At 37.2% G+C, this 25030-nt stretch overlaps 1 protein-coding gene across 1 annotated transcript in view; it reads right to left on the reverse strand.

Moving 5' to 3' along the window:
- The window catches only part of GPR149 (G protein-coupled receptor 149), an 84120-nt gene extending 75104 nt beyond the window's left edge, over positions 1–9016 (reverse strand). The window contains exons 1-3 of the mRNA XM_036851665.1: positions 7997–9016; positions 6844–7036; positions 1253–1710 (exon numbers count right to left, since the gene is read on the reverse strand). Coding sequence (XP_036707560.1) covers positions 1253–1710; positions 6844–7036; positions 7997–9016 — 1671 coding nt within the window. The remainder of the gene's footprint in view (positions 1–1252; positions 1711–6843; positions 7037–7996) is intronic.
- Positions 9017–25030: the final 16014 nt, after the last annotated feature.

The following is a 25030-nucleotide window of genomic DNA, read 5'->3' on the forward strand; positions in this document are numbered from 1 at the left end:
TTGGTGCGAATGCAAATTGATTCAGCCAGTATGGAGATTCCTTAAAATCTAAAAATAGAACTATCATACCACCCAGCAATCCCACTGCTGGCATATACCCTGAGAAAACCATAATTCAAAAGGGTCATGTACCACAATGTTCATTGCAGCTCTATTTACAATAGCCAGGACATGGAAGCAACGTAAGTGTCCACTGACAGACGAATGGATAAAGAAGTTGTGGCACATATATATAATGGAATATTACTCAGCCATAAAAAGAAATGAAATTGAGTTATTTGTAGTGAGGTGGATGGATCTAGAGACTGTCATACAGAGTAAAGTAAGTCAGATAGAGAAAAACAAATTCTGTATGCTAACACATCTATATGGAATCTAAAAAAAAAAAAGATTCTGAAGAACCTAGGGGCAGGACAGGAATCAAGATGCAGACATAGAGAATGGACTGCAGGACATGGGGAGGGGGAAGGGTAAGCTGGGATGAAGTGAGAGAGTGGCATGGACATATATTCACTAACAAATGTAAAATAGCTAGCTAGTGGGAAGCAGCTGCATAGCACAGGGAGATCAGCTCAGTGCTTTGTGTCCACCTAGCAGGGTGGGATTGGGAGGATGGGAGGGAGATGCAAGAGGGAGGTGATATGGAGATGTATGTATATGTATAGCTAATTCACTTTGTTATACAGCACAAACTAAGACTCCATTGTAAAGCAATTATATTCTAATAAAGATGTTTAAAAAAAAGAACCTGCTGTATAAAAAAATAAAGAAATAAAATTCAAAAGAAAAAAAAGACTAATAGGCAAGCTATGTGAATAGTAGAGTTGCAAAAGGACTACCTGTTTACCGGTAGCTGTATAAACATATGCCCCAAAACCTCTTTTGGACACTTGTGTAAACTTTTTAGGTGAAGAAAAAATATAAAACCTACAAGTTTACTAATTTGAAATAAGTTTTGAGAGTCTAGTCTGAATTTACACAGATTACTTGAGGTTAAAATAGAGGTTCGTCTCAAAGATCCTGTTTAGCTCTGCCAATTCCAAAATACATAGAATTTGACTGAAAGTGCAGAACTAATTAAAAAAATTTTAAAAGACACTTTGAAATAAAATTTAGTATTATGGAAATTAATTGAGTTAAGTGACGATAACCTTGGAGTTGGATGAATGAAATAAGCAATGGATAATTTTTTTGCATGCTGTCATATTTGGTCTCAGTTTTAATTTAAGAGGAATAACAACCTTTACTGTACCTGACGAGGGGTTCTTTCTGATTTACTCCTACACCATTCCCAGTCTGAAAGGTCTGGTTTCTGACTCTCCTCATGAGAAAGTCTTCTTTCTGGCCCTTCCAAAAGGATGCTTTCGTCATATTTAATATCATCTTCTGTTTTTTCAGAGAGCAGTGGATCAACACCTTTTTCATTGTGGGAATCCTGTTTAGCATCTATAATATCAGTGTTTGTGCATTTGTTGATGCCTTTTAGTGTGGAGCTGTCCAGAGAGGGTGTGGTGCTGATTTCCACCTTTATGGCATTGAATATATTATGAGAGTCTCTCTGAGAGTTTTTTGTAGTTTTGCACTCATAGTTCATGAGATTGTGACAGGATATTGAATTTTCATCATCATCATAGTAATCATCATGTGCTATTTTATAAATTCCATAACTTCGTTGAAATGATAGATTGAATTCAAAGCATCTCCTCTTGGCTATGTAAAAACAAAAACAAAATTACATGATTAGGAAGACAGATATAAACAGTGCTTGGATATACAAAATGAATAAAAATAGGAAAGTGAATTCAACCTGATTCGTTGAATTATCTTCGTTTACTTCTTGTCAATTATGCAAAGCAACTGTGCCTCACAAATTCAACCATCTTATCACTCTGGGCCTAACTGTTCTCACTGACACAATGGAAGGCTTGAAATACATACAACCCCAGAACACTGAAGTCTTCAAGGAAATTTTATGTAAAAAATTTATCCATAATTTAGAATAGTCTCATATCCACTCAGTTTTAGTTTTAGCTCTATCAGTCTACCAATTATCTGTACATTTCTTTATTTGGGGATAAAATACATTGTTTATAAATTTTATTTTGCTACAACTTAATTATTAAAAAGCTCTTAATATTACTTGAGCTATTCTGCTGGCAATACCAACAACAGATATAACTGCTTTAAATATTTTGATGTATATCATTCCTGACATTTATATGTTTAAAAATGCATACAGTAAAAATTAGATAATGCTACAATACAGTTTTTAAACTTTTAAAAATAATATGTACATTTCTGAATAAATTTGAAATAAATTGTAAAGAAGAGTATATAGACATATTTCTGTGAACTGAAGCACTTTACAACATGTCTATACCTGATTAACTACAAGATGAGTTTAGCAGGAACACAAAACTTTCCATGGTTTAAATCAGGTGAAATATGATGGTATCTTACATATAGCACTACTATTTGGTGAATACTGTATAAAGTCTTAGCAGAATAACACATGAGAATGTGACAGAAGTGATACAATTGTTGTATGTGAACGTCATTAAATACTAGATACTTTTTGTATATTAAGAATGAAGCTATATCAAGATGGTAGACGAAATGCAATGTAATGTTTTGATTTTCATCTTTCAAACATGGCTTATTTCAAAACTTTTTTCTACTTGGATAGTTCTGTGTTTTATAGCACACATTTAGCTATCCTTAGTGGAAAAATTTATTAAAAACTATAAAATTTCTATGAGAACAACAGGTAAAATTTGATTCATTTTACAATACAACCTCATGTCATTTATATGCTGATTCTATTACTGAAACTGTCTCAGAACTGAAGATTTACAAACCAATTCTGCTGACTGAAAGAGAATTAATAGGTATCATTCATTATTTGAGCCAAAACATTCATTGAGCCAGGATACAAACACAAATTTCTATTCAAAGAAAATGGAAAAGTAGCAACAGATGTTAACATTATACACTATTTCATTTATAGTACTACTTAACTTTTTCTAGTAATATAGTCCAGTAAAATTAAACTAGAATTTTAAATTTACTTTAATAGTGTGAAAGCTGAAGGAACTAAAAGGACGTTTTAGTTATTGTTGGGTTTCCTTTTTCTCTAAAAAAAGTTATAAAGTGACAAGTGGTCAATTCAAGGATATTAAGCAAACAAAAACTGTCATAAAATCCCAATTTTATCATATAAATGGATATCTGTGGCTATATATTTTATTAGCTGTGTATTATAACTATGAAATATATAAAGCAAAAGTGAGTAAGGTTTTTAAAGAACTGTGCAGAATGTGTCGATGGAGAATCTACTTCCACATCACTGGGTGCAAGGAGCAGTCTGAGGTAGGCTATGAGAAGGAAGTGTGATTGAGAAAGATACAGTGGGGAACTAGAGCATTCCAGGGACAGTTATGCACATAGGTCATGACATTTAACAAAACAACAACCCTACATAATAAAAGGCATATTGGTTCTATTTTGCATTTGAGAAAACTGAGGCTGATAGAAGAAACCTACCTAAGATTACTTACCTGGTAAAGAGATTTTAATTTAAAGCTGACTCCAGAATTGGAGTCATTAACCTCTATGTGAAATTGCTTTACTGCTCATCAGATCCATGAGAGAAATTTGTTAATGGAAGCAGAATGTCCCTGATGTGCTATCTTTAAGTTAAGGGAAGTACATTAATTATGAAATGTAACCAATAGAAACATTTCTTGTTATTGACTTTTCCTTAACACTAGAGGTAAATTCTGACTAACCAATGAAGGTAATAGGTTATAACAACATAACAGAGTTGACAATATTTGACTAGTAACTTACAAGAAACTTAAAGACCATCAGAATAGAGTCAGGGTCTTTTGAAGTCTATAGTACACTTATGAAAAATAAGTATAATGTTACATTTGTTCTGAAAAGCAAAACCCTGGATAAGGCATGAAATAGCTCTAGTCTTCTGCTTTTAATCACATCTTACTAATGACAATTTTAGACATAAGTAATTATATCAGCTTATAAATATACATAATTCTTCAGAGTAACATGTCACCAGATACTTTGACTTTGTCAAAAAACAGAAGCTGAAAATCTGATTTTTATAGAAAATATTTTATTTTAACTGTTTATTTAATTTAAAAAAGAACGCATCATGTCATGCAAACCAAATGGGTCTGAAAGCCATATCCAATCCATATGCCTACCACCTGAGACCTCTGTGTTAAAACCATCTTTTTTTAAACCACTTTTGTTTTGAGACACTAGTAATACAGATTATTGTTGAAAACAGGAGAGAACTATTATTTCTGGAAATTATTTTCCATTACTGACATTCATTTTCTGGCTGCATGTCTCTCAGTATCCATACAGTGAAGCTGAGATGTAGAATTATGCTTACATCACCAAAATGAACCTACGGTAAATATGACTTAGGAAAAAGTATTTTCCTTTTCTTGCTTCTGGAGTTCCCAGCAAAAGAATGTAAAAGGGGGATATTAATTTGTTAAGGAGAAAAAGCTTAAATGTGAAACTGGAGCCATCAAAGTACTATAACTACATAGAATCAAAGTACTATAACTGATCAAGCACCTGCCCACCTGAGGATGAGCCATCTGTGGAGTTTCAAAATTCTGTTTTTGTGTCATCCTAGCAATAGGAAAATTTATGGGGCGTCCTCAGACAAGGAAAGTACCTCATTCTTATTCTTATAATTTTCCTGTGGCAGAGCCTAGGATCAAGTGAGAGAGTGCCATGGACATATATACACTACCAAACGTAAAATAGATCGCTAGTGGGAAGCAGCCGCATAGCACAGGGAGATCAGCTGGGTGCTTTGTGACCACCTAGAGGGGTGGGATAGGGAGGGTGGGAGGGAGATGCAAGAGGGAGGAGATATGGGGATATATGTATATGTATAGCTGATTCACTTTGTTATAAAGCAGAAACTAACACACCATTGTAAAGCAATTATACTCCAATAAAGATGTTAGAAAAAAGAAAAAAAAGAGAATGGAGCCATTTCAAACTAACATTTCTCACAACATTTTATTTTCAAAGCCATGCCTCTCTAAGCTCACATTTCAACACCTTCCCTGAAATTTTAAAATAAATACAAATAAGGGCAACGATAATTTTAGAGGAAAATATTATTTTGATCTTGAAAGGCATGGTTCTAATTTCAAACATGAGATATTAGCATGATTATTGATTCTGCTAGCCTGCTGTAGTTTCTTCTATTTTGTGCAGTATAAGATAGAGTGCTTCCTAGACCATTTATAGTGATAGATCTGTTGCACTGCTTTGTTTTCAGCTCTGATAGAGGTGCCCTTTAGTTCTTAAAAATGACTGCCCTAACCTCTTCTTGTCTCTCTCACAATTTTAAATACTATAAGATGGGGTTAGTTCATTAATTTAGTGACAAAATATTAACGTTTGATAGAATGGTAGAACTTTCAGGCTTGTAAGTGATTTTTATATGTTCTATGTTCTTCTATGTGGTTCAAAAATATTTATTATTAATTTTCTGTGTCACTGTTGCTCTGGATATTAATATCCAAAAGCACATACTTATTACAAGTTCCATGGTTATTTTATTTTAAGGGCATAGATGAATTTGGCATCTATTAACAATAAAACTTCATGGCATCCTTAACACTAAAAAAAATCTTCTGGTCATCTGAAAATTATCTAGACATTAAATGTCATGAATACATGGAAAATGACCAGTTCATGACTATTTAATGTTTATAAAATAAACCTGTTGAAGAATTGATTGCAGAATATTCTTTAATAGTCTCCAGTTTTCATAGCCCTAAATAGTCTAAGATGGACTGTTTTTATTTACTCTTTCTTCTCTATTAAAGAATAATCTACTTGCTTATTCTGAGCAAAGGACAATTAATGGAACAGTTAATCCAGCATACACTAACGTAGTCTTGGATTTATTAAATGGTAGAACATCCTATCTTTTGTCTGGAATGACAAAAAAATGTCCTTTTCCTTCCTGGCAGAGTCAAAATATACAGGTCATTCTTCAACTGTTCCTGTCTCAGAACAGGAACAATTACACTCTAGTGAGTTTTATAATTGACCGCACTCCTGGTCTAGAGGTACTCTTTAGAACATAGTTTTTTTTTTTTTTTTTTTTTTTTTAATAACTAGCATGGCTAGATTCATACATGAACATACATTGACAAACTCTGCCACCTTTGTCCTTTTTTGAAATTACAGGTGTTTGCGGGGTTGTTTTGTGTATATATGTATGTTTTCTAAAAGCAGAGGCAAACACTTAAAATTTGTTTTGGAACTGTTTTTAGTCACTCATATTGCTTACTCTGAAAACTTTCCAAAACCCTGGAAGAATATAAGCAGCAAACTAAAGAAAATGCTTTTCTTTACTCTTCCACTCAACAATAATGGACTTTAATATAATGAGTTTTTAACTTTTCAAAGATGCAGACTTCTCATATGTAGACTTGGGAAGGGGAGTTATTTTCTACTCTAGGCTAAGAGCTATGGTAGATATAACACCTAAAGGCCTTTGTTGACTTCATGCTGTGTTGAATGAATTCTTTTTTTCTTACCTAAAATAATTATTCAATGTACAAGCAGTTCACAGAGTTGTTTTAAACTTGCCTCATTTAAAACTTACTCCAATACTATGCTAATAATTGTTTCACATTATAATTTCTTCCCTTTATTTACCACTTCATTTGTCCTTGGACTCTTCATCCCCTACTAAGGCAACTCTCTCAATAGACCACCTTTCTGTATTTGACCATATGCATATTGTTCCCAACCTCTGCACTGTTCAGGACTTACGTTTTTTCCCATCAGACGTCACTGCATATGTGTTCTGCTTGCAGTTGATGATGCAGCCACAGGGCAAGTGTGTCCAGTGTTTGGACAAGACAAACACTGGAGTTACAGTGGTGGCCAGGAGGGTTAGCAGAAAGCTGAGCGTCTCAAAGGGAAGGCTCTGAGAGCCTACGACGTGCTGGACCACCATGTGGATCTGCAAAAGCAGAGAGCTTCAGACCTATCCTAGGATAACATTTTCCATTTTGCCAAGCCTTTCCCTCAAGCATGCTGCCCCAGCTCCCTTCTCCAGGACCCTTTCCTGTCTGAGAGCCGGAAGCTCTACTCCTGGGCTGGCATCCTCGGTTTTGGTGATGGACTACTGGGATTCCTTGGGAGGAGGCCCGCTGCTCCAGACTGCACAGGCTTTGAGGGTTTCCACTCTTGAGAGCCTGGTCTGTGCTAGCTGCCAGCTCAAGTTTCCACCAGGGAAGCACAGTCACAATACGGAAAACGCTATCCCAGAAAACAGGCAAGCGTGTGTGAAACCTGTACCTGGTACTCCAGATGTCCTTTGTCACATCCCTGGCTCCTCACCTCTGCCAGGTTATGCTTGTCACACTAGGGCACCACCCGCCACCTCTCAGCTGGGCTCTTTCCTGGAGGCTTGAACAAAAGCCTGTTTTGTCTACTTTCTGCTGTCTCTACTTCTGATCACGCCTCTCCTCTCTCCCTGCTGGGGATGGGCGGCGTCCTTACTAGGGAGGAATGGAGCAGAGAGAAGGGCGTGACAGAAGACTGGGGGCAAACACCCTCTTTACTACCTCCCTTCTCTTCTGAATACTCCCAGATATCGCTACGAGAGAAAAGGACACCCTTGACCATGAGCGATCTCGGAAAACTAAGTCTCCCGCGCCTGAAAGCGCTCCCCATCCTCCTCCCCAGTTTTGAACCGAGAAGCACTTAGCAGCAAAGGCTTCGCGGCTGCTACTCCTACCCGTGAACGGCCTTCCTCCAAGTGCTTCTCTAAAACCAAGCGAGATACATTCGTAAGAGGACTTAATGCACGTCTCTGGGTGACCCTCCAAACCGGGGACGCTGGTCTCAACACGCACTCATACTGCCTGGCACACCCCCCCACCCCCGCCCCGCGCTCTGTGAGAAACCGCACTTTTACCATCATGGGCAGCCAAAGGGTGACTTTTGTCATCGCTAAGATCAAAGAAAAGCGCTTCTGCGCTACGCTCACGGTGAGGCTCCTGGTGCCATAGAGAGTCCCCCGGTCCTCACGCCTGCAGGCTCCAGCCACAGCGGCAGCAGCGCGCCCCGGCCCCTGCCCCAGCCCTGCCCTCGCGGGCAGACCCGGGCCAATCACGGCGTCCGAGCTCGGGGAGCATCCTCCAGAGCACCGCAGGGCCGGGCCCGGGGCATCATCTGGGGACAGGGAAAGCAGTCTGCCAACCCCCGTTGAAGGGGTCCCTGGAGTGGAAGCTCCGCGGGAAATTTCCTGGTAGTTGGCGTGGAGTCTTGGCGGCTCCTCCGAACACAGCAGCTGGTGAGTGAGGGGGACCGAGAGGCCGGCGAGGAGTCCGAAGGCCGAAGTGTACACAGCGAAAAGCAGCAGCACGTAGGAGCTGGAGCAGTCGGCCAGGCAGCCCCAAGGCGTGCGTACAAAGGCGCCCCAGCCGCACAGAGGAAGCGCCGAGAGCAGCAGGCTGGCTGCCCACACCGTCAGCGCCACGCCGAGCACCTGGCCGGATCTCCTGGAGGCTGCCTGGCTCCCCACAGCCCTGCGCATCGTGTAAAAGTTGTAGGAGACTAAGAGAGTCGCCTTCAAGTTGCTCGAGAGGCCCTGGCATAAATATAGTAAGGCAGAGGTGGTGCACAGAGACTGGAAGTAGTCAGAGACCTCATTTGGCCACTGCAAAAACATGAAGATGGTCACCGACAAGACGCTCATGAGATCATCCCCAGACCAGGACGCCACAAGCATGGACACAACAGTTCTGTTCCGCGTTTTCATGAGGGAAACTAGTGAATAAATGCTGCCTGCCAGGGCTGCGACAGTCATTAAGCATGTCAGGCAAAAAAGATAGATATTCACGGTTCCTGGCGGATTTAAAAGATCTGTCGAATTATGATTTTCTTTCCACAGGCTAGAGTCATTTGTTGATAAGTTACTGAGAAATACAGACATTATCCTTGGTCAATATTTAATTTCTTTTTCAGTGAGTCTATAAATATTCTCAAAATTGAGCATGGCGGTTAGTTGCAGATCAGATCTCATTATCTCCTACCAAGTTTCCCTCAAGATGTTCACCAGTCAGTCCCGGCAGAAGATGGTCAGACAAGTCTCCTTTAGATCTGACTCAACCCATATTTTAAAATTGGGTTCCACTTAAAGCAGCAATACGAAACTTTTCAACATTTCAATTAAAAACAGACAAACCAAAAACTCCCTCCTGAAACCAGCAAGTTTCAGGCATGAAAGCAAAAGTTCCTCAAGTAGATTGAAAAACAATGATGTGTGGGTCCTTTCGGGTCCTTCTTATGGAGCAAAGCAGCTTTGGCTTGAGGTAATCAAACTCTATTCAGTTTTTAAGAGCAGTAAAATGATGCACTTGGTTCCGAGTTGGATTCAAAGGCAGAGAGATTATCAGGTAGTTTTCAGCTTTGCCGGTTCAGAGACAGAGAGACAGAGAGAGAATGAGAGAGAGAGTGAGTCACTGAGCACAGCTCCCCATCGGAACCGCTGTGTTCTTCAATCAGCCTGTGATCCTCAGAGCTGCAGGAAGGAGGAGTCAGCTCCAAGCAGGGGAGAAGCAGGAACAAAAGGGAGGGGAGTTCAGTGTGTGAGCGAAATGATGTACATCTCCTCAGCCTGCCTTATTCGGAGCAAGAGACAATGTTTTTGCTAAGCCTTCCCCTTCGGTTTTGACATGTAAAACTAACCCAAATACTTGCTCAGGCTTGATGTGAATGACAAATAACCGCTTTGAGAGGTCCACGCTACTCTACTAAGGGGCTGCTTTTACTCTTATCTAGACCTCTCTGTTCCATAATCCACTGGAGGAAGAATATCATCAATGCCATTTTTAAGAAAATAGGAGGTACCAGCTTTGTTTGTTTTTAAAATATGTATTGTATTTACTAATAAGAATGTCATTATGGTCCTCACTACACTAAACAAGATTTTGCAGAATCTTTGGGTGGAGCCATTCTAACTTTAGCCATGTAACTATTTTATGTCAGTGTCATAAAGTAAGCAAGCTTCCATTTGAATAAATAATATTTCTAGTTGTTAAAGTCAGATGGCATTATATAGGGAGTAAAAAGGAAGTTATCTCACAAAAACATTTTTAACCAGAGTACTGGGATGTTCTGTACAACAATTGAGTCTCTGAACTCATTTTTTTAATTAATTAATTAACATCTTTCTTGGGGTATAATTGCTTTACAATGGTGTGTTAGTTTCTGCTTTATAACAAAGTGAATCAGCTATACATATACATATATCCCCATATCTCCTTCTCTTGCGTCTCCCTCCCACCTCGTTGGTTTTGCAAGATGAGTGGTTTAGCAAAGAAGTAACAGACAGCAATAGTTCTGGTCCAGCATTTCCCAGGATGCTTTGGGGTAGTATTCCTCCTCAGCTCAGCCTCATGACCTGAGGGCTGTCTTTCCACACACAGTGCTGGAGTCTGAAGGAAAGCAGGGAAAGGGAAAGGAGAACATTCATTTGGTAATGGTCTAAGTACATGGAAGTGGCAATAGAACTCTGAATATTCCTTTCATTTTAGAGGTAACTGAAGCTACATTTTGAACCTGAATCTGTTCAAGGGAAAAGTGATTGTATTAGTCATTGCCAGCCATAACCTTCAATAAACAGTGGGCCCTTCACTTATCTTGACGTATTATTCGATTTCCCCTTCACTCAGCCACCTGTGACAGCTAGCTCAGCGCTCTGGCTCTTCCTACTGATAGTAATAGACCTTGCAGCGTAGTGTGATTAAGAAGGCTCTGGGTTACCTTTCCATATGGTATTTAACCCTGGAGTTTTAGTGGGGTTGGACAATATGTATCACATTGTTCAAATGGAATGAGTGGAAATAAATAATGGCTGTCACAATACCACTTGAGGCCTGGGGACATTCCCTCTGTCATTACCATCATCTCTGGGTTTTCTATTAAATATAATTTTTGAAAAGGGACAGGACACCTAACCACCATGCTGCCCTTATCTCTACAATATGACAGAAGGGGCAAGAGTGTTAGTACATTTCCAAAGGTTGGTGGTGGAATTGCAGCCAGCAGGGAGCTAGGAGAGAAATCTGAATTTGATTCCAAACTGTGCTACTGCTGTCTGTGTAAACTTGGGCAAAAATTCTTATACTTTCTCTGGGTGTCTGTTTCCACATCTGTAAAATAAGGGGACTTGACTGGATTATTTTTAGGTCCTTTCAAGTTCTAAAATTGAATGATATAATTTTTAAATAGTTCAGGTTAACTTTATCTTAATTTTCTTTTCTGCCTACTTCACAATAATCAATACTGAACTGATGCTTGGGTTCTCCATGCTATCTCTTTCCCTGCTGTGATGACATGGAGGCCCTTGTCAATATGAAGAAGGTATAAGATTCAAGCAGCCTGGAATGTTAGGCCAACTGAAGGATCATGGCTGCCCTGGAGGGCTGTGAGAAGCTATAGTAAGTTTTGTATGAGCAAGAAGTAAAGTTTGTTGTGTAAGTCACTGTGTTTTGGGGGTTGATTGTTATTGGATGGTAACTTAGCTCATCCTAATATGGTTAGGTATAGAGTTGCCCCAACAGCTAGTAAGTGGTAGAGCCAGTTTTTAAAATTGTAGCCTGGCTTTGCATTCTTAATCACAACACACACACATTTTCTAATTGCCCCCTCTTAGCACCTCATGACTGGGAACACTTCCAATGAATGCTGACAACTATAAAGCTTTGTTTCTGTTTTTCTTTCTCAGAAAGCATGCTTGAAATATCTCATTTTTCAAAGTTGTAGTTTATAAACAACCTTTTACCAAGCTTTATGTTTTATAATATATATAATATATATACATACATTGTGTATATATATAATACATATGTATATTATACATGAGTTTTTTGAAAGTTGTAAGTCTTCCCCTTAGCCATAATCTCATTTTCTTTGCAATATCCTCCTGAGCTAAAAAATAAAAAAAAAAAGAATCACTCTAAATGCCTTTCAAATAACCAGGATAACATTTAGGAGTCTGGGGAGAAAGATTTCTAAGAAGCCCCTTTGTGCCTTAAATTTACTCAGTTCTTGTGAATGAGCCTTGTTCCTCTGTCTCATTTATGATAAATCTTTATATCTTCAATTATTGAAAATCCTGTCTTCAAATTACTTAATAATGCAAATTTAAATTGATTTAAATTGACATTATGATTATACCAGAACAGCTTAAGTGAAGATGTTATTTATTGTCCCACTGCTGCTTTGGTTACTTTGAAACATATAGCATAAGAGACTATAAAACAACCTAGAGAGAATTTCATGGAAAAAATTTCGTTGGGCTTTTAGTTTATGAAGTCGTTGATGTAATTGTACCTTTGCAAAGCACTGCAGGCAACTCATTTTTCTAAAAGTCTACATTATATCTGAAAATCCTCAAAAAGTAGGAAACAGCATAAAAAATTCTGGCTGAATATGGTTAAATAACATCCTTAGCAATGCGGAACTTTGGCAATAAAAAAGTAACCAGAGAATCAGATGGAAACATTTATGAAAATTAAAAAAAAAGCATCACAGATAAACTTAATCATGAAGATATAACACTTCTTTGTTTCTAAAAATATAGGATGCAACCAAAACATTTTGAAGGACTGGCCCAGGATAAGACTCTTACTAACTTATCATCAAAGCTCAAGCGAAAGATATCATAAATTATCCAGTACATATGCATATATATAAATAATATATAAAGTCTAGAATTTATGAATATAAATATATATAATACACATATAAATTTATAACATATATGAATATATATATGTAAAATCCAGATTGTATTAAACATATGCAAACTCTGCTTTAGCTGATAGTTTCCAAAAAAAGTCACTAGCAATTTGGTGTCATAGGAGAGCCCAAATGCTGTGATTTATTTTCTTCTTTTTCAAAGTCTCATCAGAAATGTACAATATTTAAAACTGTCTAGTAACTTTGAATAAGGACACAATTTAACTTGGCGCCAAGTCAGAGAGACTAACTTCATATATATATGAATGTGTATATATGTTAATGTAGAACAGTTACAGAGAGAAATAGGTTTACTGTTAATGGTCACTTTTTATTCATTCTGGGCAAAGATCTTGACCATGGTAGTTCTGAAGGTCCACCTAGTCATATAATAAAGATTATATCTGGAGGAAAGTTTTAATATAGAGCTGTGTGAAGCGTTGAGTGGATTGAGAATGACTGAATCCACTCCATAGAATAAAAATATAAATAATATATAGTTATTCTAACCATAATTATACAGTGTAAACTTTCATTCATTCATTCATTCAACATTTGAGTGTCTAAAGTTCAGACAATGTGCATTAATGGTAAACAGAACATTAGAGTTCCTGCCCTTATGAAGCTCATGGTCTAGTCATTTTTCATACTATCTTCTTCCCTAAATTCCTCTCTGAAAATAATCTCTCATCCCAAGGGGGTCCACACAATAAATATTGAATGCTTAGGATGAGAATGTCCTTATGCACAACAAATTGACCAAGTCTTAAATTAGTAATGAAGCAATACAGGAGGGCCCCTGTACCTTATTTTTTGGGCTCAAGGTTTCAAAGAAATTATTTCAACATCTCAGTATCTTGAGGATAGAATAATATCCTCAGCTCAGTACTATGACTATAAGTGATATACGAAGCAGTTCTGATATTATTTGTTTCTTTTCACTAGGGAGCTGGTGAAATCTCTTAAGAAGCTATGAGAATAGCTCTTGGTTCTGGTCTGGTCCAGATTTCTCTTCATCCTGCATGGCCCATGTTATGATCCTTAATTTTTATGTGACCATCCCCCCCACCCTGACCACCACCTCCACGTTGTTCGTGACCCATACCAGTGTGTGCTGGGACCTTGCTGCCTTTTGAATAAAGCCTTCCTTAGTATTTCATAAACTTCTCAGTCTCTACATCTATAAAGGCTCAAGGTTCACTTTAAGTACCAAAACTTCATCAACCATGTTCTCAAAGATGATTGCTCTTTCCAGTCCTTTGCAAAATGAATGCCACTCCTTGCTGTGGGAGTGGCTTCTCTCTCAGTGCTATGGCTTTACTTTCTAATCTGATCACTCTGTCCTGTAGGAGTATCATTGTCTTGCCTTGAGGTGATATCTGGGGCATAGTAATGGGAAACATGTTTTGTCTCATGTCTTTTGGCAGGAAGAGTAATTTCCTTATTAAGGTCCCAGTTTACTTCACTAAGTAAAAACAATGGCTTTGAAAGATTTCTTGGTTTATTTTAGGGGCTGGTAAACTATGGTTTGTTTTTGTAAATAAAGTTTTATTGGAACATAGCCACACCCATTTGTTTAAGTCTTTTTGTGGTTGCTTTCAAGCTACAACAACAGAGTTGAATCCTGAGTAGTTGTGACAGAGACTGTGCCAAAAATATTTACTATCTGGCACTTTACAGAAAAAAATATGTTGATTCTTGGTTTATCCAAAACAGGACAATTTCAGTGCAAAGTAACTCCAATTGATAGAATGTTTGGGTCATTTGTGAGATTTAGACAAACCCACATCTTATGTGTTCTAACATATATAATAATATATACTATATTATATAATAAATTATATATTATATTTATATAAAAATTATATAATTAATATCAATAACAAAAATAATAGCAACAGCTAACACAATTTAGTTCTTATAATGTGTTGGACATTCTTCTAATAAAGTTAACTATATGTATTAACTAATACTCAAAATACTAAGATGTGAGTATTAGTTTTAGTTGCACTTTCCAAACAAAGGAACTGAGGCACAGAGAGTAAATAACCCACCTAAAATTACACTGCCTGTAAACAAAGACATTAGGTTTTATTCAGGTTATTCAGAGACACACCCCTCGCTTATAGAGGCAAAATTGTGTGTGGTTTATTTTTCTTTCCTATTCTCTAGATTTCTTGCCTTTGCAAACATTCTGTGAGCTTTAATAAATCAGAGGGATTGCTGGGGAAGACAACTTCCTGAGGCAATACAAATTTCTGAGGTCCTAACTCAGCAATAGAATGATACAGATGGCCGCCTGTTCTTTCTTTTCATTTAGTATCATTGAGCTCCAAGGGTTTTAAAGAAATTATCTCAGTAGTTCTTACTTCCCTAAGAAGTGAAGTTTTATCCAAACTCTACAGTCGAGAAGTTAGAGCATACAAGCAAAATCACTTGTTGAAGATGATGCTGTAATTCAGTGACTGAGGTGGAAATTAAATTTACCTTCCTCCCTTTTCTCATTTGTGTCTACTCACAGGGGCAGCAGTGTCTCAGGGCTATGTAGTGAGAAATACCCCAGGTTTTGGGTGTATTTGAAATGAAAAGGTTATGTATTTATGAAGTATTTTTAAAATCTCGCACGAAAGAGAGACACGGTAAGGGCTTAGAAACAGTAGTCCTGCAGAGGTGAAAAGTGATATTGATCCTCTGGTCACTGTGGTAGAGAAGCCGGACTCGACAACCGGAATGATTGCTAACTCTCAACAGGCTTGTTTTGAATCCTTCAGCAAGCCACTTCGTCTCACCTATGGCTTTGTTCCTCTATCTTCATAGACAGGAAAATAATACCTGTCCTGAAGAATTTGAAAAGCTCAGATGAAAAGCATCATAAAAGTTTAGAATAAGTAATGATGAGTTTCTAGTATACTTATCTCTGAAACTGGCAGTTTCCTTCGAAGTGAAAGACTACACTAGCACCAGCTCAGGGTTCTCTGGTAGATGACAATAAAGGGGAAGCAGTTGTGATGGAGCATTTATCTCCTTCCTTTCCTTCCATGTCTGATGCATATCAGAACCATAAAGTCACCAAGCAATCGTGCTATTTCTAAATTTGATGCTCAAATTAATAAAATGTGCAATGAAGAGAGGATAGAGAAAAGGAGGGATGGCAGGGATAGGGGGCAGAGAGAGAGAGAGAATGAGAATGAATGAATATATAGTAGATTGGAGGTATCTGGGCTGATATATTATGGTACTCGTGGTGACAGGCATTGGAGTTGGAGGGAATATGGCTGGCCTAGCAAGGTCAGGGTAAGAGATAAAGACAAACTGATAGACACAGATTCTATATTTTAAAATTGACTTGTTCCAGAAAGGATTGGAGATGAGAGCCAGTAAGTCAGACTTGAAAATGGGTTAAATGTAACTGTAAAGGTATGGCAAAAAACCCCATCCAAAACTACAGAAGAAAACCTTGCTCTTACTGTGCAGAAGTGATGACTAGGAGCAGTTTCATGTGTGCACAAAAATGGAATCTATACACATATGTAATCATACTTACATTTTTTTTTTAATGGATGAAATCATTTTGGAAATCACTTCATACCAGCACTTCTTTATTATTTACATAGATGTTTTATATTTGGCTGTATAAATGAACTATAATTTATTTAATTAGTTCCTTATGAAAGAATGTGTAAGGTTTTTTCCCCATTGTTTTGCTCTAAAAAAATAATGTTGAGTGAACATCCTTGTACACACATCAAGGCACCTTTTTGTAAGTACATACACAAGGTAAATTCTTAAAGTTGAAATTGCTGGGCCAAAGTTGCTTTAATTGTGACATATTTGTCTATGTGCCTACCAAATATTTGCACCAATAATGGTAGCATAAACCCAAATATATTAAGACTGCCTGTTTCTCCCACATTCTCACCAGTACTGAGCGTTATGAAAGCTTTAAATTTATTTGCTCCATCTGCTAGGTTAAAAAATATTGATTTATAAGTGTCTTTTGGTGTGAAGGAAATAAGAACTTCATATGTTCAGATATTTGTTATGAATTTGTCAATTATATTATGATTTTGTTGATGATTAATTTTTTAGGAAATTATTTTATTCAGGCTATTGCAATTGGGAGAGCATTCATTAATGAGAAATAACTCAAAGAAAAGGAAGGGGCCTTGTTTGTACTGAGGGAAGTAACAGAGGAATTATTGATAAGGATGGAGGTGGGTGTTATTTGGGGAAATGCCAGAATATGGTGGGTCTTTGGATTTAGCCATTTCCCAGAGCATAAAGGGTGGGAATCTCTCAACCATTACTGCTTTCTGGGAGCAAAGGGTTCAGATAAAGTTCAACATTGTCATTCTTCCATTTTGTTCAAAACAAATTTTGTCACTGAACAACTTAGAGGTAATTGAAGACTTCATGAGTGGGGAGAAGCAGGGTCTAAGAAATAATCTCTCAAGGGTACTTGTTAATCTTTTTATGGCTTATTTTTAAAAGCAGCTTTTCTTTTAAGGCAAACTGATTGACAGTTTCCTTTGTGTCACACAAAATACTTCACATCAAAAGTGTAAAATAAATTACGTCATTTTAAAATACTAGTATGGAATCACTTTTGCATTTAAAATTTTCCTGTTAAATATATTTTGGTACAAGGATTTAGAAAAGAATTCTGCTTGATTTTTATTTCCCAAGTAGGTATCCAGTTGCTCCAACATAACTTTATATAGTCTATCTTTTCCCAACTGATTTGCTATGACACCTTTAAGATACAGGTATAATCATTTCCTATATGAATTGTGTCTATTTCCAAATCTCTATTTTGTTATACAGATTATTTTCTGTTGATTCCTATCCCATAAAATAATATATATTTTTATAAATTCTATAACATGCATACAGAAAGGTGTGCAAATGATAAACACACAAATTAATAAATTTTCGCAAAGTGTGCTCACCTGTGTTACAGCACGTAGATGAGGAAACACATGACCAGGATGTCAGAAGTCCCCAAGTGTCCCTTCCAGTTACCACTGAACCATCCTCCAACAACACACCCCAAGGGTAACTAGGGTCTGACTTCTAATTTATAATTGTAGACTAATTTTCCTTGGAAAGATAAAGTATGTGCTGCTGTGAGTCTAGCTGCCTTTGTTCAATGTCATGTTTGTGAGATGCATCCATGTTTTTTAATATAGTGGTTCTTTTTCTTTGGTATATAGAATTCCAGATTTATGAATAGCCTACAATTTATGTGTCAATTCCATCATAGATGGACATTTGTGTTGTTGTCAGTTTGGGGCTATTACAAACAAACACTTGTAGATTTTACCCTACTTGCAAGCTTGTAAGTTAACTTGATGCAGGTTCGTGGCAGAATAAGGGGGTTCCTGGTTCAGAAGCAAAGGACTTTATTATTCACAACAATAGCAGTAGAATATCAGTATCTTCTTGTGCCAGTTTCCCAAGCCCAAATTCCCACAGGGTCACATGCAGAGAGCCAGGTGACACCTGCACACACAGTGGAGGTTGTGTCAGGAGAGAAACCCTGAACTAGCTTAGGAACACAAATAGTTTATCATGGGCAGTAAGTATGCCTGCCCTTCACTCTGGAGGGAGACACTATCCCTTTCTTCCAAGGCTGTAAGCAAGTCTGCCTTTTATTTTGGATACAGACTTCACTAACAAGAAAATATAAAAAGACAGTCAGTGTCTCTGCTTGCAAGACATACAGAGATGCAAGATATGCATGGATAATTATCTCCCAATAGAAACAGGACAAGTATGTCCACGATTATCATTACTATTTAACATATTACTGGGGGTCCTAGCCAATGTTATGAGGAAAAAATACAAACAAGAGATTGGACTGGGTGGAAGTTCAGAAAGAAAATTATTATGTGCAGATGATATAATCATAAACCTAGGAAGCAAAAGAACTCACAGAAAAATGATTACAACTAAAAACAAAATTCAATTGTTGGGCAAAGGATTAATTTTTAAAAATTAATAGGAGCAACAACCAACTAGAAAGTGTAATAAGCTGGAGAGGATGTGGAGAAAAGGGAACCCTCTTGCACTGCTGGTGGGAATGTAAATTGATCCAGCCACTATGGAGAACAGTATGAAGGTTCCTCAAAAAACTAAAAATAGAACTACCATATGACCCAGCAATCCCACTACTGGGCATATACCCTGAGAAAACCATAATTCAAAGAGAGTCATGTACCAAAATGTTCATTGCAGCTCTATTTACAATAGCCAGGACATGGAAGCAACCTAAGTGTCCATCGACAGATGAATGGATAAAGAAGATGTAGCACATATATACAATGGAATATTACTCAGCCATAAAAAGAAACGAAATTGAGTTATTTGTAGTGAGGTGGATGGAACTAGAGACTGTCATACAGAGTGAAGTAAGTCAGAAAGAGAAAAACAAATACCGTATGCTAACACATATATATGGAATCTAAAAAAAAAAAAAAATGGCTCTGAAGAATCTAGGGGCAGGACAGGAATAAAGACTCAGCCGTAGAGAACGGACTTGAGGACACAGGGAGGGGGAAGGGTAAGCTGGGACGAAGTGAGATAGTGGCATGGACTTACATATACTACCAAATGTAAAATAGATAGCTAGTGGGAAGCAGCCGCATAGCACAGGGAGATCAGCTCAGTGCTTTGTGACCACCTTAAGGGGTGGGATAGGCAGGGTGGGAGGGAGACGCAAGAGGGAGTAGATATGGGGATATATGTATATGTATAGCTGACTCACTTTGCTATAAAGCAGAAACTAACACACCATTGTGAAGTAATTATATTCCAATAAAGATGTTAAAAAAAAGAAAGTGTAATAAAATATATATTTTCATAATTTAAATCCTTGAAGCAGTAAAAATCATGAAATGCCTGAGAAATTAATTTAACCATGGACACTCAAGCCCTATTTAGAGAAAACTTGAAAACTTTAATAAAAGATCATAGAAGATGATCTAAATAAATGGAGAGATATTCCATGATTCTGTATAAAACATTTAGTAATAAAATGATATAAATTCTTCCTAAATTTATCTATATATTCAGTATAATCCCAATTAAATTCTAGTTGAGTTTCTTGAAAAATTCAATAAACTTAAATTTATTTGAAAGGATAGAGGTCAATGAAGAGCTAAGCCAGTGTCATAAAAAAGGAGTAATTCATACAATGATGCCATTGTTCTAAAGGTAGTGTGATTAGTACAAAAACACATAAACTTTGTCCCAGCTTGGCATGGACATATATACACTACCAAACATAAAACAGATCGCTAGTGGGAAGCAGCCGCATAGCACAGGGGGATCAGCTTGGTGCTTTGTGACCACCTAGAGGGGTGGGATAGGGAGGGTGGGAGGGAGGGAGATGCAAGAGGGAAGAGATATGGGGACATATGTATATGTATAGCTGATTCACTTTGTTATAAAGCAGAAACTGACACACCATTGTAAAGCAATTATACTCTAATAAAGATGTTTTAAAACAAACAAACAAACAAAAAATACACATAAACTACCAATGCAACAGAACAGAGAGTTCAGAGACAGGCCTATATATTTATATAACAACTTATATCACAAGTGTGGTCCCCTGAAGGATCATCACCTAACTTTATGGAGAAAAATAAAAATTGATCCTGATCTTATATATATAGGTGATCTTAGATGGATCAAAGACCTAAATATAAAAGGCAAACTATTAAGTTCTTTTGAAGCCAGGGAAGTGAAGGTCTTATTAATTAAAACTGAAAACATACAAATCATAAGGCAAAAATATTCATGCAGCTTTTTACATCAAAATTAAGAATTTCTGCTAAAAAAACAAATACCATGAACAAGGTTTCTGGAGTGATAACAAAAGGAAAGAATATTTTTGCAATAGTTGAAAACTGAGAAAAACAAAAGATGATCAAAATCAATTAAAAGGAATCACTCCATCTCTAACTGGCTTATTTCACTTAGCATAAATGTCCTTAAGGTTCATCCATATCACCCCATATTATAGAATACATGCAATATACGAAACTTCTAGCCCTTTAGATTCTCCCTCTCACTCTGCCTCTCTCTCTCTACTTCTCTCTCTGTCTTTCTCTTTTCATTTCTCACGTAGCGCTTCCAAACACAGAATTCCCTTTTTGGAACTTGTGGAAATATGAATGACATAGAGACAACATATAACTAGAAGTTTTTGTTTTCTCAGAAGGATTACAGAAAAGGTCTCTTTATCTTTTATTACACCCCAGCACCCTTAAATGATGATGTGCCTCAGTATTTTTCTCTACATAGCTCTTAATTTTTTTCTTTGTAAAGTGATTGACAGGTTACTAAGCAATTTCACCTACATTGTGATCTTTTTTACTCTTAATACAGTATAGCTGATTTAACAAATAGTTACAAGTGTTCACTATCATTTTCCTTTTGCATATGAAAACAGACCTTTAACATTTGCAGTAGCTGTACTTCAAAAATTTCAGTGTGTACACGACAATAATTTACTACAGCATATATTGTAATTTTCCCCATAGAATTTTTTCTGGTTAGTATCTCTCTTTGGGAAGCTTATGATTCTCTGCATTTTAATCACCATCATGAGCACTTGACTCTCCTTCAGAGGAGATTTTTAATAAAGAACAATTTTTTATGATGGCAAGTGGATAACAACAAAACTGTTGTAGAGTTTGAGATGCTTCTGTTCAGCTAGATTTACTCACTAGCTTAAGGTCTCACTCCTACGCAAAAGACTCATCACGTACAAACTGGGCAAAACTATTGATAAATTGATAAGTGGCATGAACCTTCCGGATTGCTTAGAAATACTCAATGTGATAAATGTTGCATTGAGAATGACAAGCTCCAGCTATATGTCAAAGCAAGAACTGAATTACAGTTGCTGGGAACTACTTTCATGTTTGTAGTGTTTATCTGAAGTCGATGTTGACAGGAACATGGTATTTTGTGGGGCTTTAGAGATCTTGATAACAAGAAAATATTCCTTATGGAGTTAGCAGAACAAAGAACTGGTTTCTACCTTAGCTCTGTGGTTCTGATGCTACGCCTTTTATGGCCCCAATAGTAGTTGGGCTGTGAGTAATTTCTGGAGACTCAGAAAGGTTTGCTTGTGCTTTGGAGGTATGGCTTGAGTGCTTTAGAATTTAATGAAGTATTTCTCTGAAGCTATCAAGAGCCCTAGTATGGTGAACTTTTCTGCCAACTGAGACTTTATTTAACAATAATCAGAGATAGCACACTAGGGGCACAGTAGGTTTTGAGGTAAAAATCTCAAATAACTGATGTCTTTTTGCAAAGACTTAGATTGATTGCCTAGAGGCTCTGAACCTTTGTGAACCAAGTAAATAGATAAATCAGTTTCCACCATTTAAACCTGAGTTTGACACAGATCCCTAGGTGTGATATGTGCAATTTGCATCGAAACATAAAAGTCATAGAATTGTGACTCATTCTTCTTACCTACCCACTTCAGAGTTAGTGGTTCAGTTTTGTTTGTTTGTTTTGTTTTGCTTTATTTTGTTTTGTTTTTGTAAGCCTAAAGAGCAACTGTAACTCAGATGAAGGGTACAGCCATTTAAGTTTTACTAATAAATTGTTCAAGAACTAAATAGGTATTGTAGTATTTTCAAGCTATTTTTTACAAAGACTCTTTAGAGACTGTTATGATTTTCATAGCATATTGTTGTTACAGAGCTGTGATGAGTGACTCAAAGTTAAAAATAAATTTGGTCTAGTGCATTAAGCTCTATTTTTTGGTAATTATCCTAAGCTGGGTATCAGTCCATATCATTACAAGTGAAAGTCTAAAACACAGAATAAATTTTAAGAGTAGATAGTATTATTGCACACAGAAAGGAGATATAGAGTCCCTGCAATAGCTCCATGAATTAAAAAGAAAGTATATTATTTTTCCTTGGAAGAACTTAAATTTTCAGTCTGCTGTTAGACTCAAAGAACTACAGAACTGCAAAGGACCTTCTGGATCATTAGTCAATGCCTTATTTTGGAGAGGAGGAAACAGAGGCTTAGAGAGGCTCGGTAGGCTAGGTGACTCATGCAAGGTCAGGAGCTTGCTAATGGCAGAATTGGCCCTGATTCCAAGTCTATCAAGTCTTAAATATTGCTTTAATTTCTTTGGCAGAATTTCTGACATTATAAGATTGCCCTATTCTTCTGCTAGGCTAATGAAAACTGCTTCAGAATGATTTTCTGGTTGCCTAAGTCTTTTTTTTTTCCCCCTCCACTCCAAATGTCAGTCCCAACCTCATTTCCCTGCCTCTGCCCCTCCCAGAATCTCTGATAGATCCTTCCGCAGGCCCAGACCTACCTGATTTCCTGGCTAGAGCTAAATGAGGTAGTATGTGTAGTGCAGTTCTCTTTATCTTCTACCTTCATCTTGGGACACTTTGGCTTAAATCATCATCCCCAAACTGGTTATTTCCTCTTGGAAGATACCATATGAGATCTTATTTTCTACATAGAGTAAAACTTAATGAATGGAATGAATAATCCATCATGAGTTCATTTATTCAATGAATATTTATTAATTACCATGGGCTAGGCATCATGCTAGAAAGTGGGAATACAAAGGTGAGTAAGCCATGGCACCTGTCTGCAAGGACTTGGCAGTCTAGCTACAGGAGTTATCATGTTGTATGTGTCTCCTGGAGACACAAGTGAGGCTCGCCTGGTGCAAATTACTTCCCTTGTACTAGGAAGCCCTTGAATTGCCTTTTGATTTATACACCAAATGTTCCATGCTAACTTTGAAAAATTTTTATTGAATAAAATTTACATGGCACTTACCATGTGCCAGGCACTGTTCCAAGAACTTTATGATTATTAATGCTTTAAATCCTCAGTCAGTCCTAACAGGTAGGTTCTATTGTTATTCCCACTTAAAGATGGGGAAACTGAGGCACAAAGAAGTTCAGTAAACTGCCTAAGCCCACAGAGCTAGCAAATGGCAAAGCTAAGATTTGAACACAGGTAGCCTGTGTGCTTAACCACGACCTTAAGGACTGAATGTGGACTAAATGAAGAGTGAGCATGGATGAATTCCATATTTAGTAATAAAAGGAAGAGGAGAGCAGAAGGACATTAGAGCTTTTGGAGATTAGTTCAAAAAATTCAGAGAATGAAAAGGGTGTTATGGAGAATTTTCAAAGTTTCGATGCCCTTATAATGTGCTCATGTTTTGATACTTTTATTACTTTTTCATCTGTTTGCCTATAGTAAACTATAGAAAAGCTAGTTAAATAAGGTCTGGTGTGTGTCTTTGGGGATTCAGTAGAGAACAGTTAGCCTGGGAAAATGGTATCAGATTTCCTCTTAAACCTTCCCCCTTTCCTTGGTGAGTATCAGCACTATCCACTCAGCTTCCCCAATGAGAACCAGCAGTCTACCACACATGGACACACACTGAAATCACCTGGGGGAACTTTAAAAAATCCTGATGTCTATGAAAAAAACGCTCATGATCACTAATTATTATAGAAATACAAATCAAAACTACAATGAGGTACCACCTCACACCAGTCAGAATGGCCATTAAAAAGTCTACAAAAAAAAAAAAAAAAAGTCTACAAATAACAAATGCTGGAGAGGACGTGGAGAAAAGAGAACCCTCCTACACTGCTGGTGGGGATGTAAGTTGGTGCAGCCACTGTGGAAAACAGTATGGAGGTTCCTCAAAAAACTAAAAACGGAGATACCATATGATCCAGCAATTCCACTCCTGGGCATGTATCCGGACAAAACTATAATTCAAAAAGATACATGTACTCCAATGTTCATAGAAGCACTGTTTACAATAGCCAAGACATGAAACAACCTAAATGTTCATCAACAGATGAATGGATAAAGAAGATGCGGTATATATATACAATGGAATACTACTCAGCCATAAAAAAGAATGAAATAATGCCATTTGCAGCAACATGGATGAAACTAGAGACTATCATACTAAGTGAAGAAAGTCAGAAAGAGAAAGATGAATACCATATGATATCACTTATATGTGGAATCTGAAATATGACACAAATGAACCTATCTATGAAACAGAAACAGGATCACGGACATAGAGAAGAGACTGGTGGTTGCCATGGTTGCCAACGGGATGGGGGAGGGGAGAAGGCTGGAGTGGGAGGTTAAGGCTAGCAGATGTAAA

The sequence above is a fragment of the Balaenoptera musculus genome, chromosome 4 (genome assembly GCF_009873245.2).
Source record: "Balaenoptera musculus isolate JJ_BM4_2016_0621 chromosome 4, mBalMus1.pri.v3, whole genome shotgun sequence".
NCBI lineage: Eukaryota > Metazoa > Chordata > Mammalia > Artiodactyla > Balaenopteridae > Balaenoptera > Balaenoptera musculus.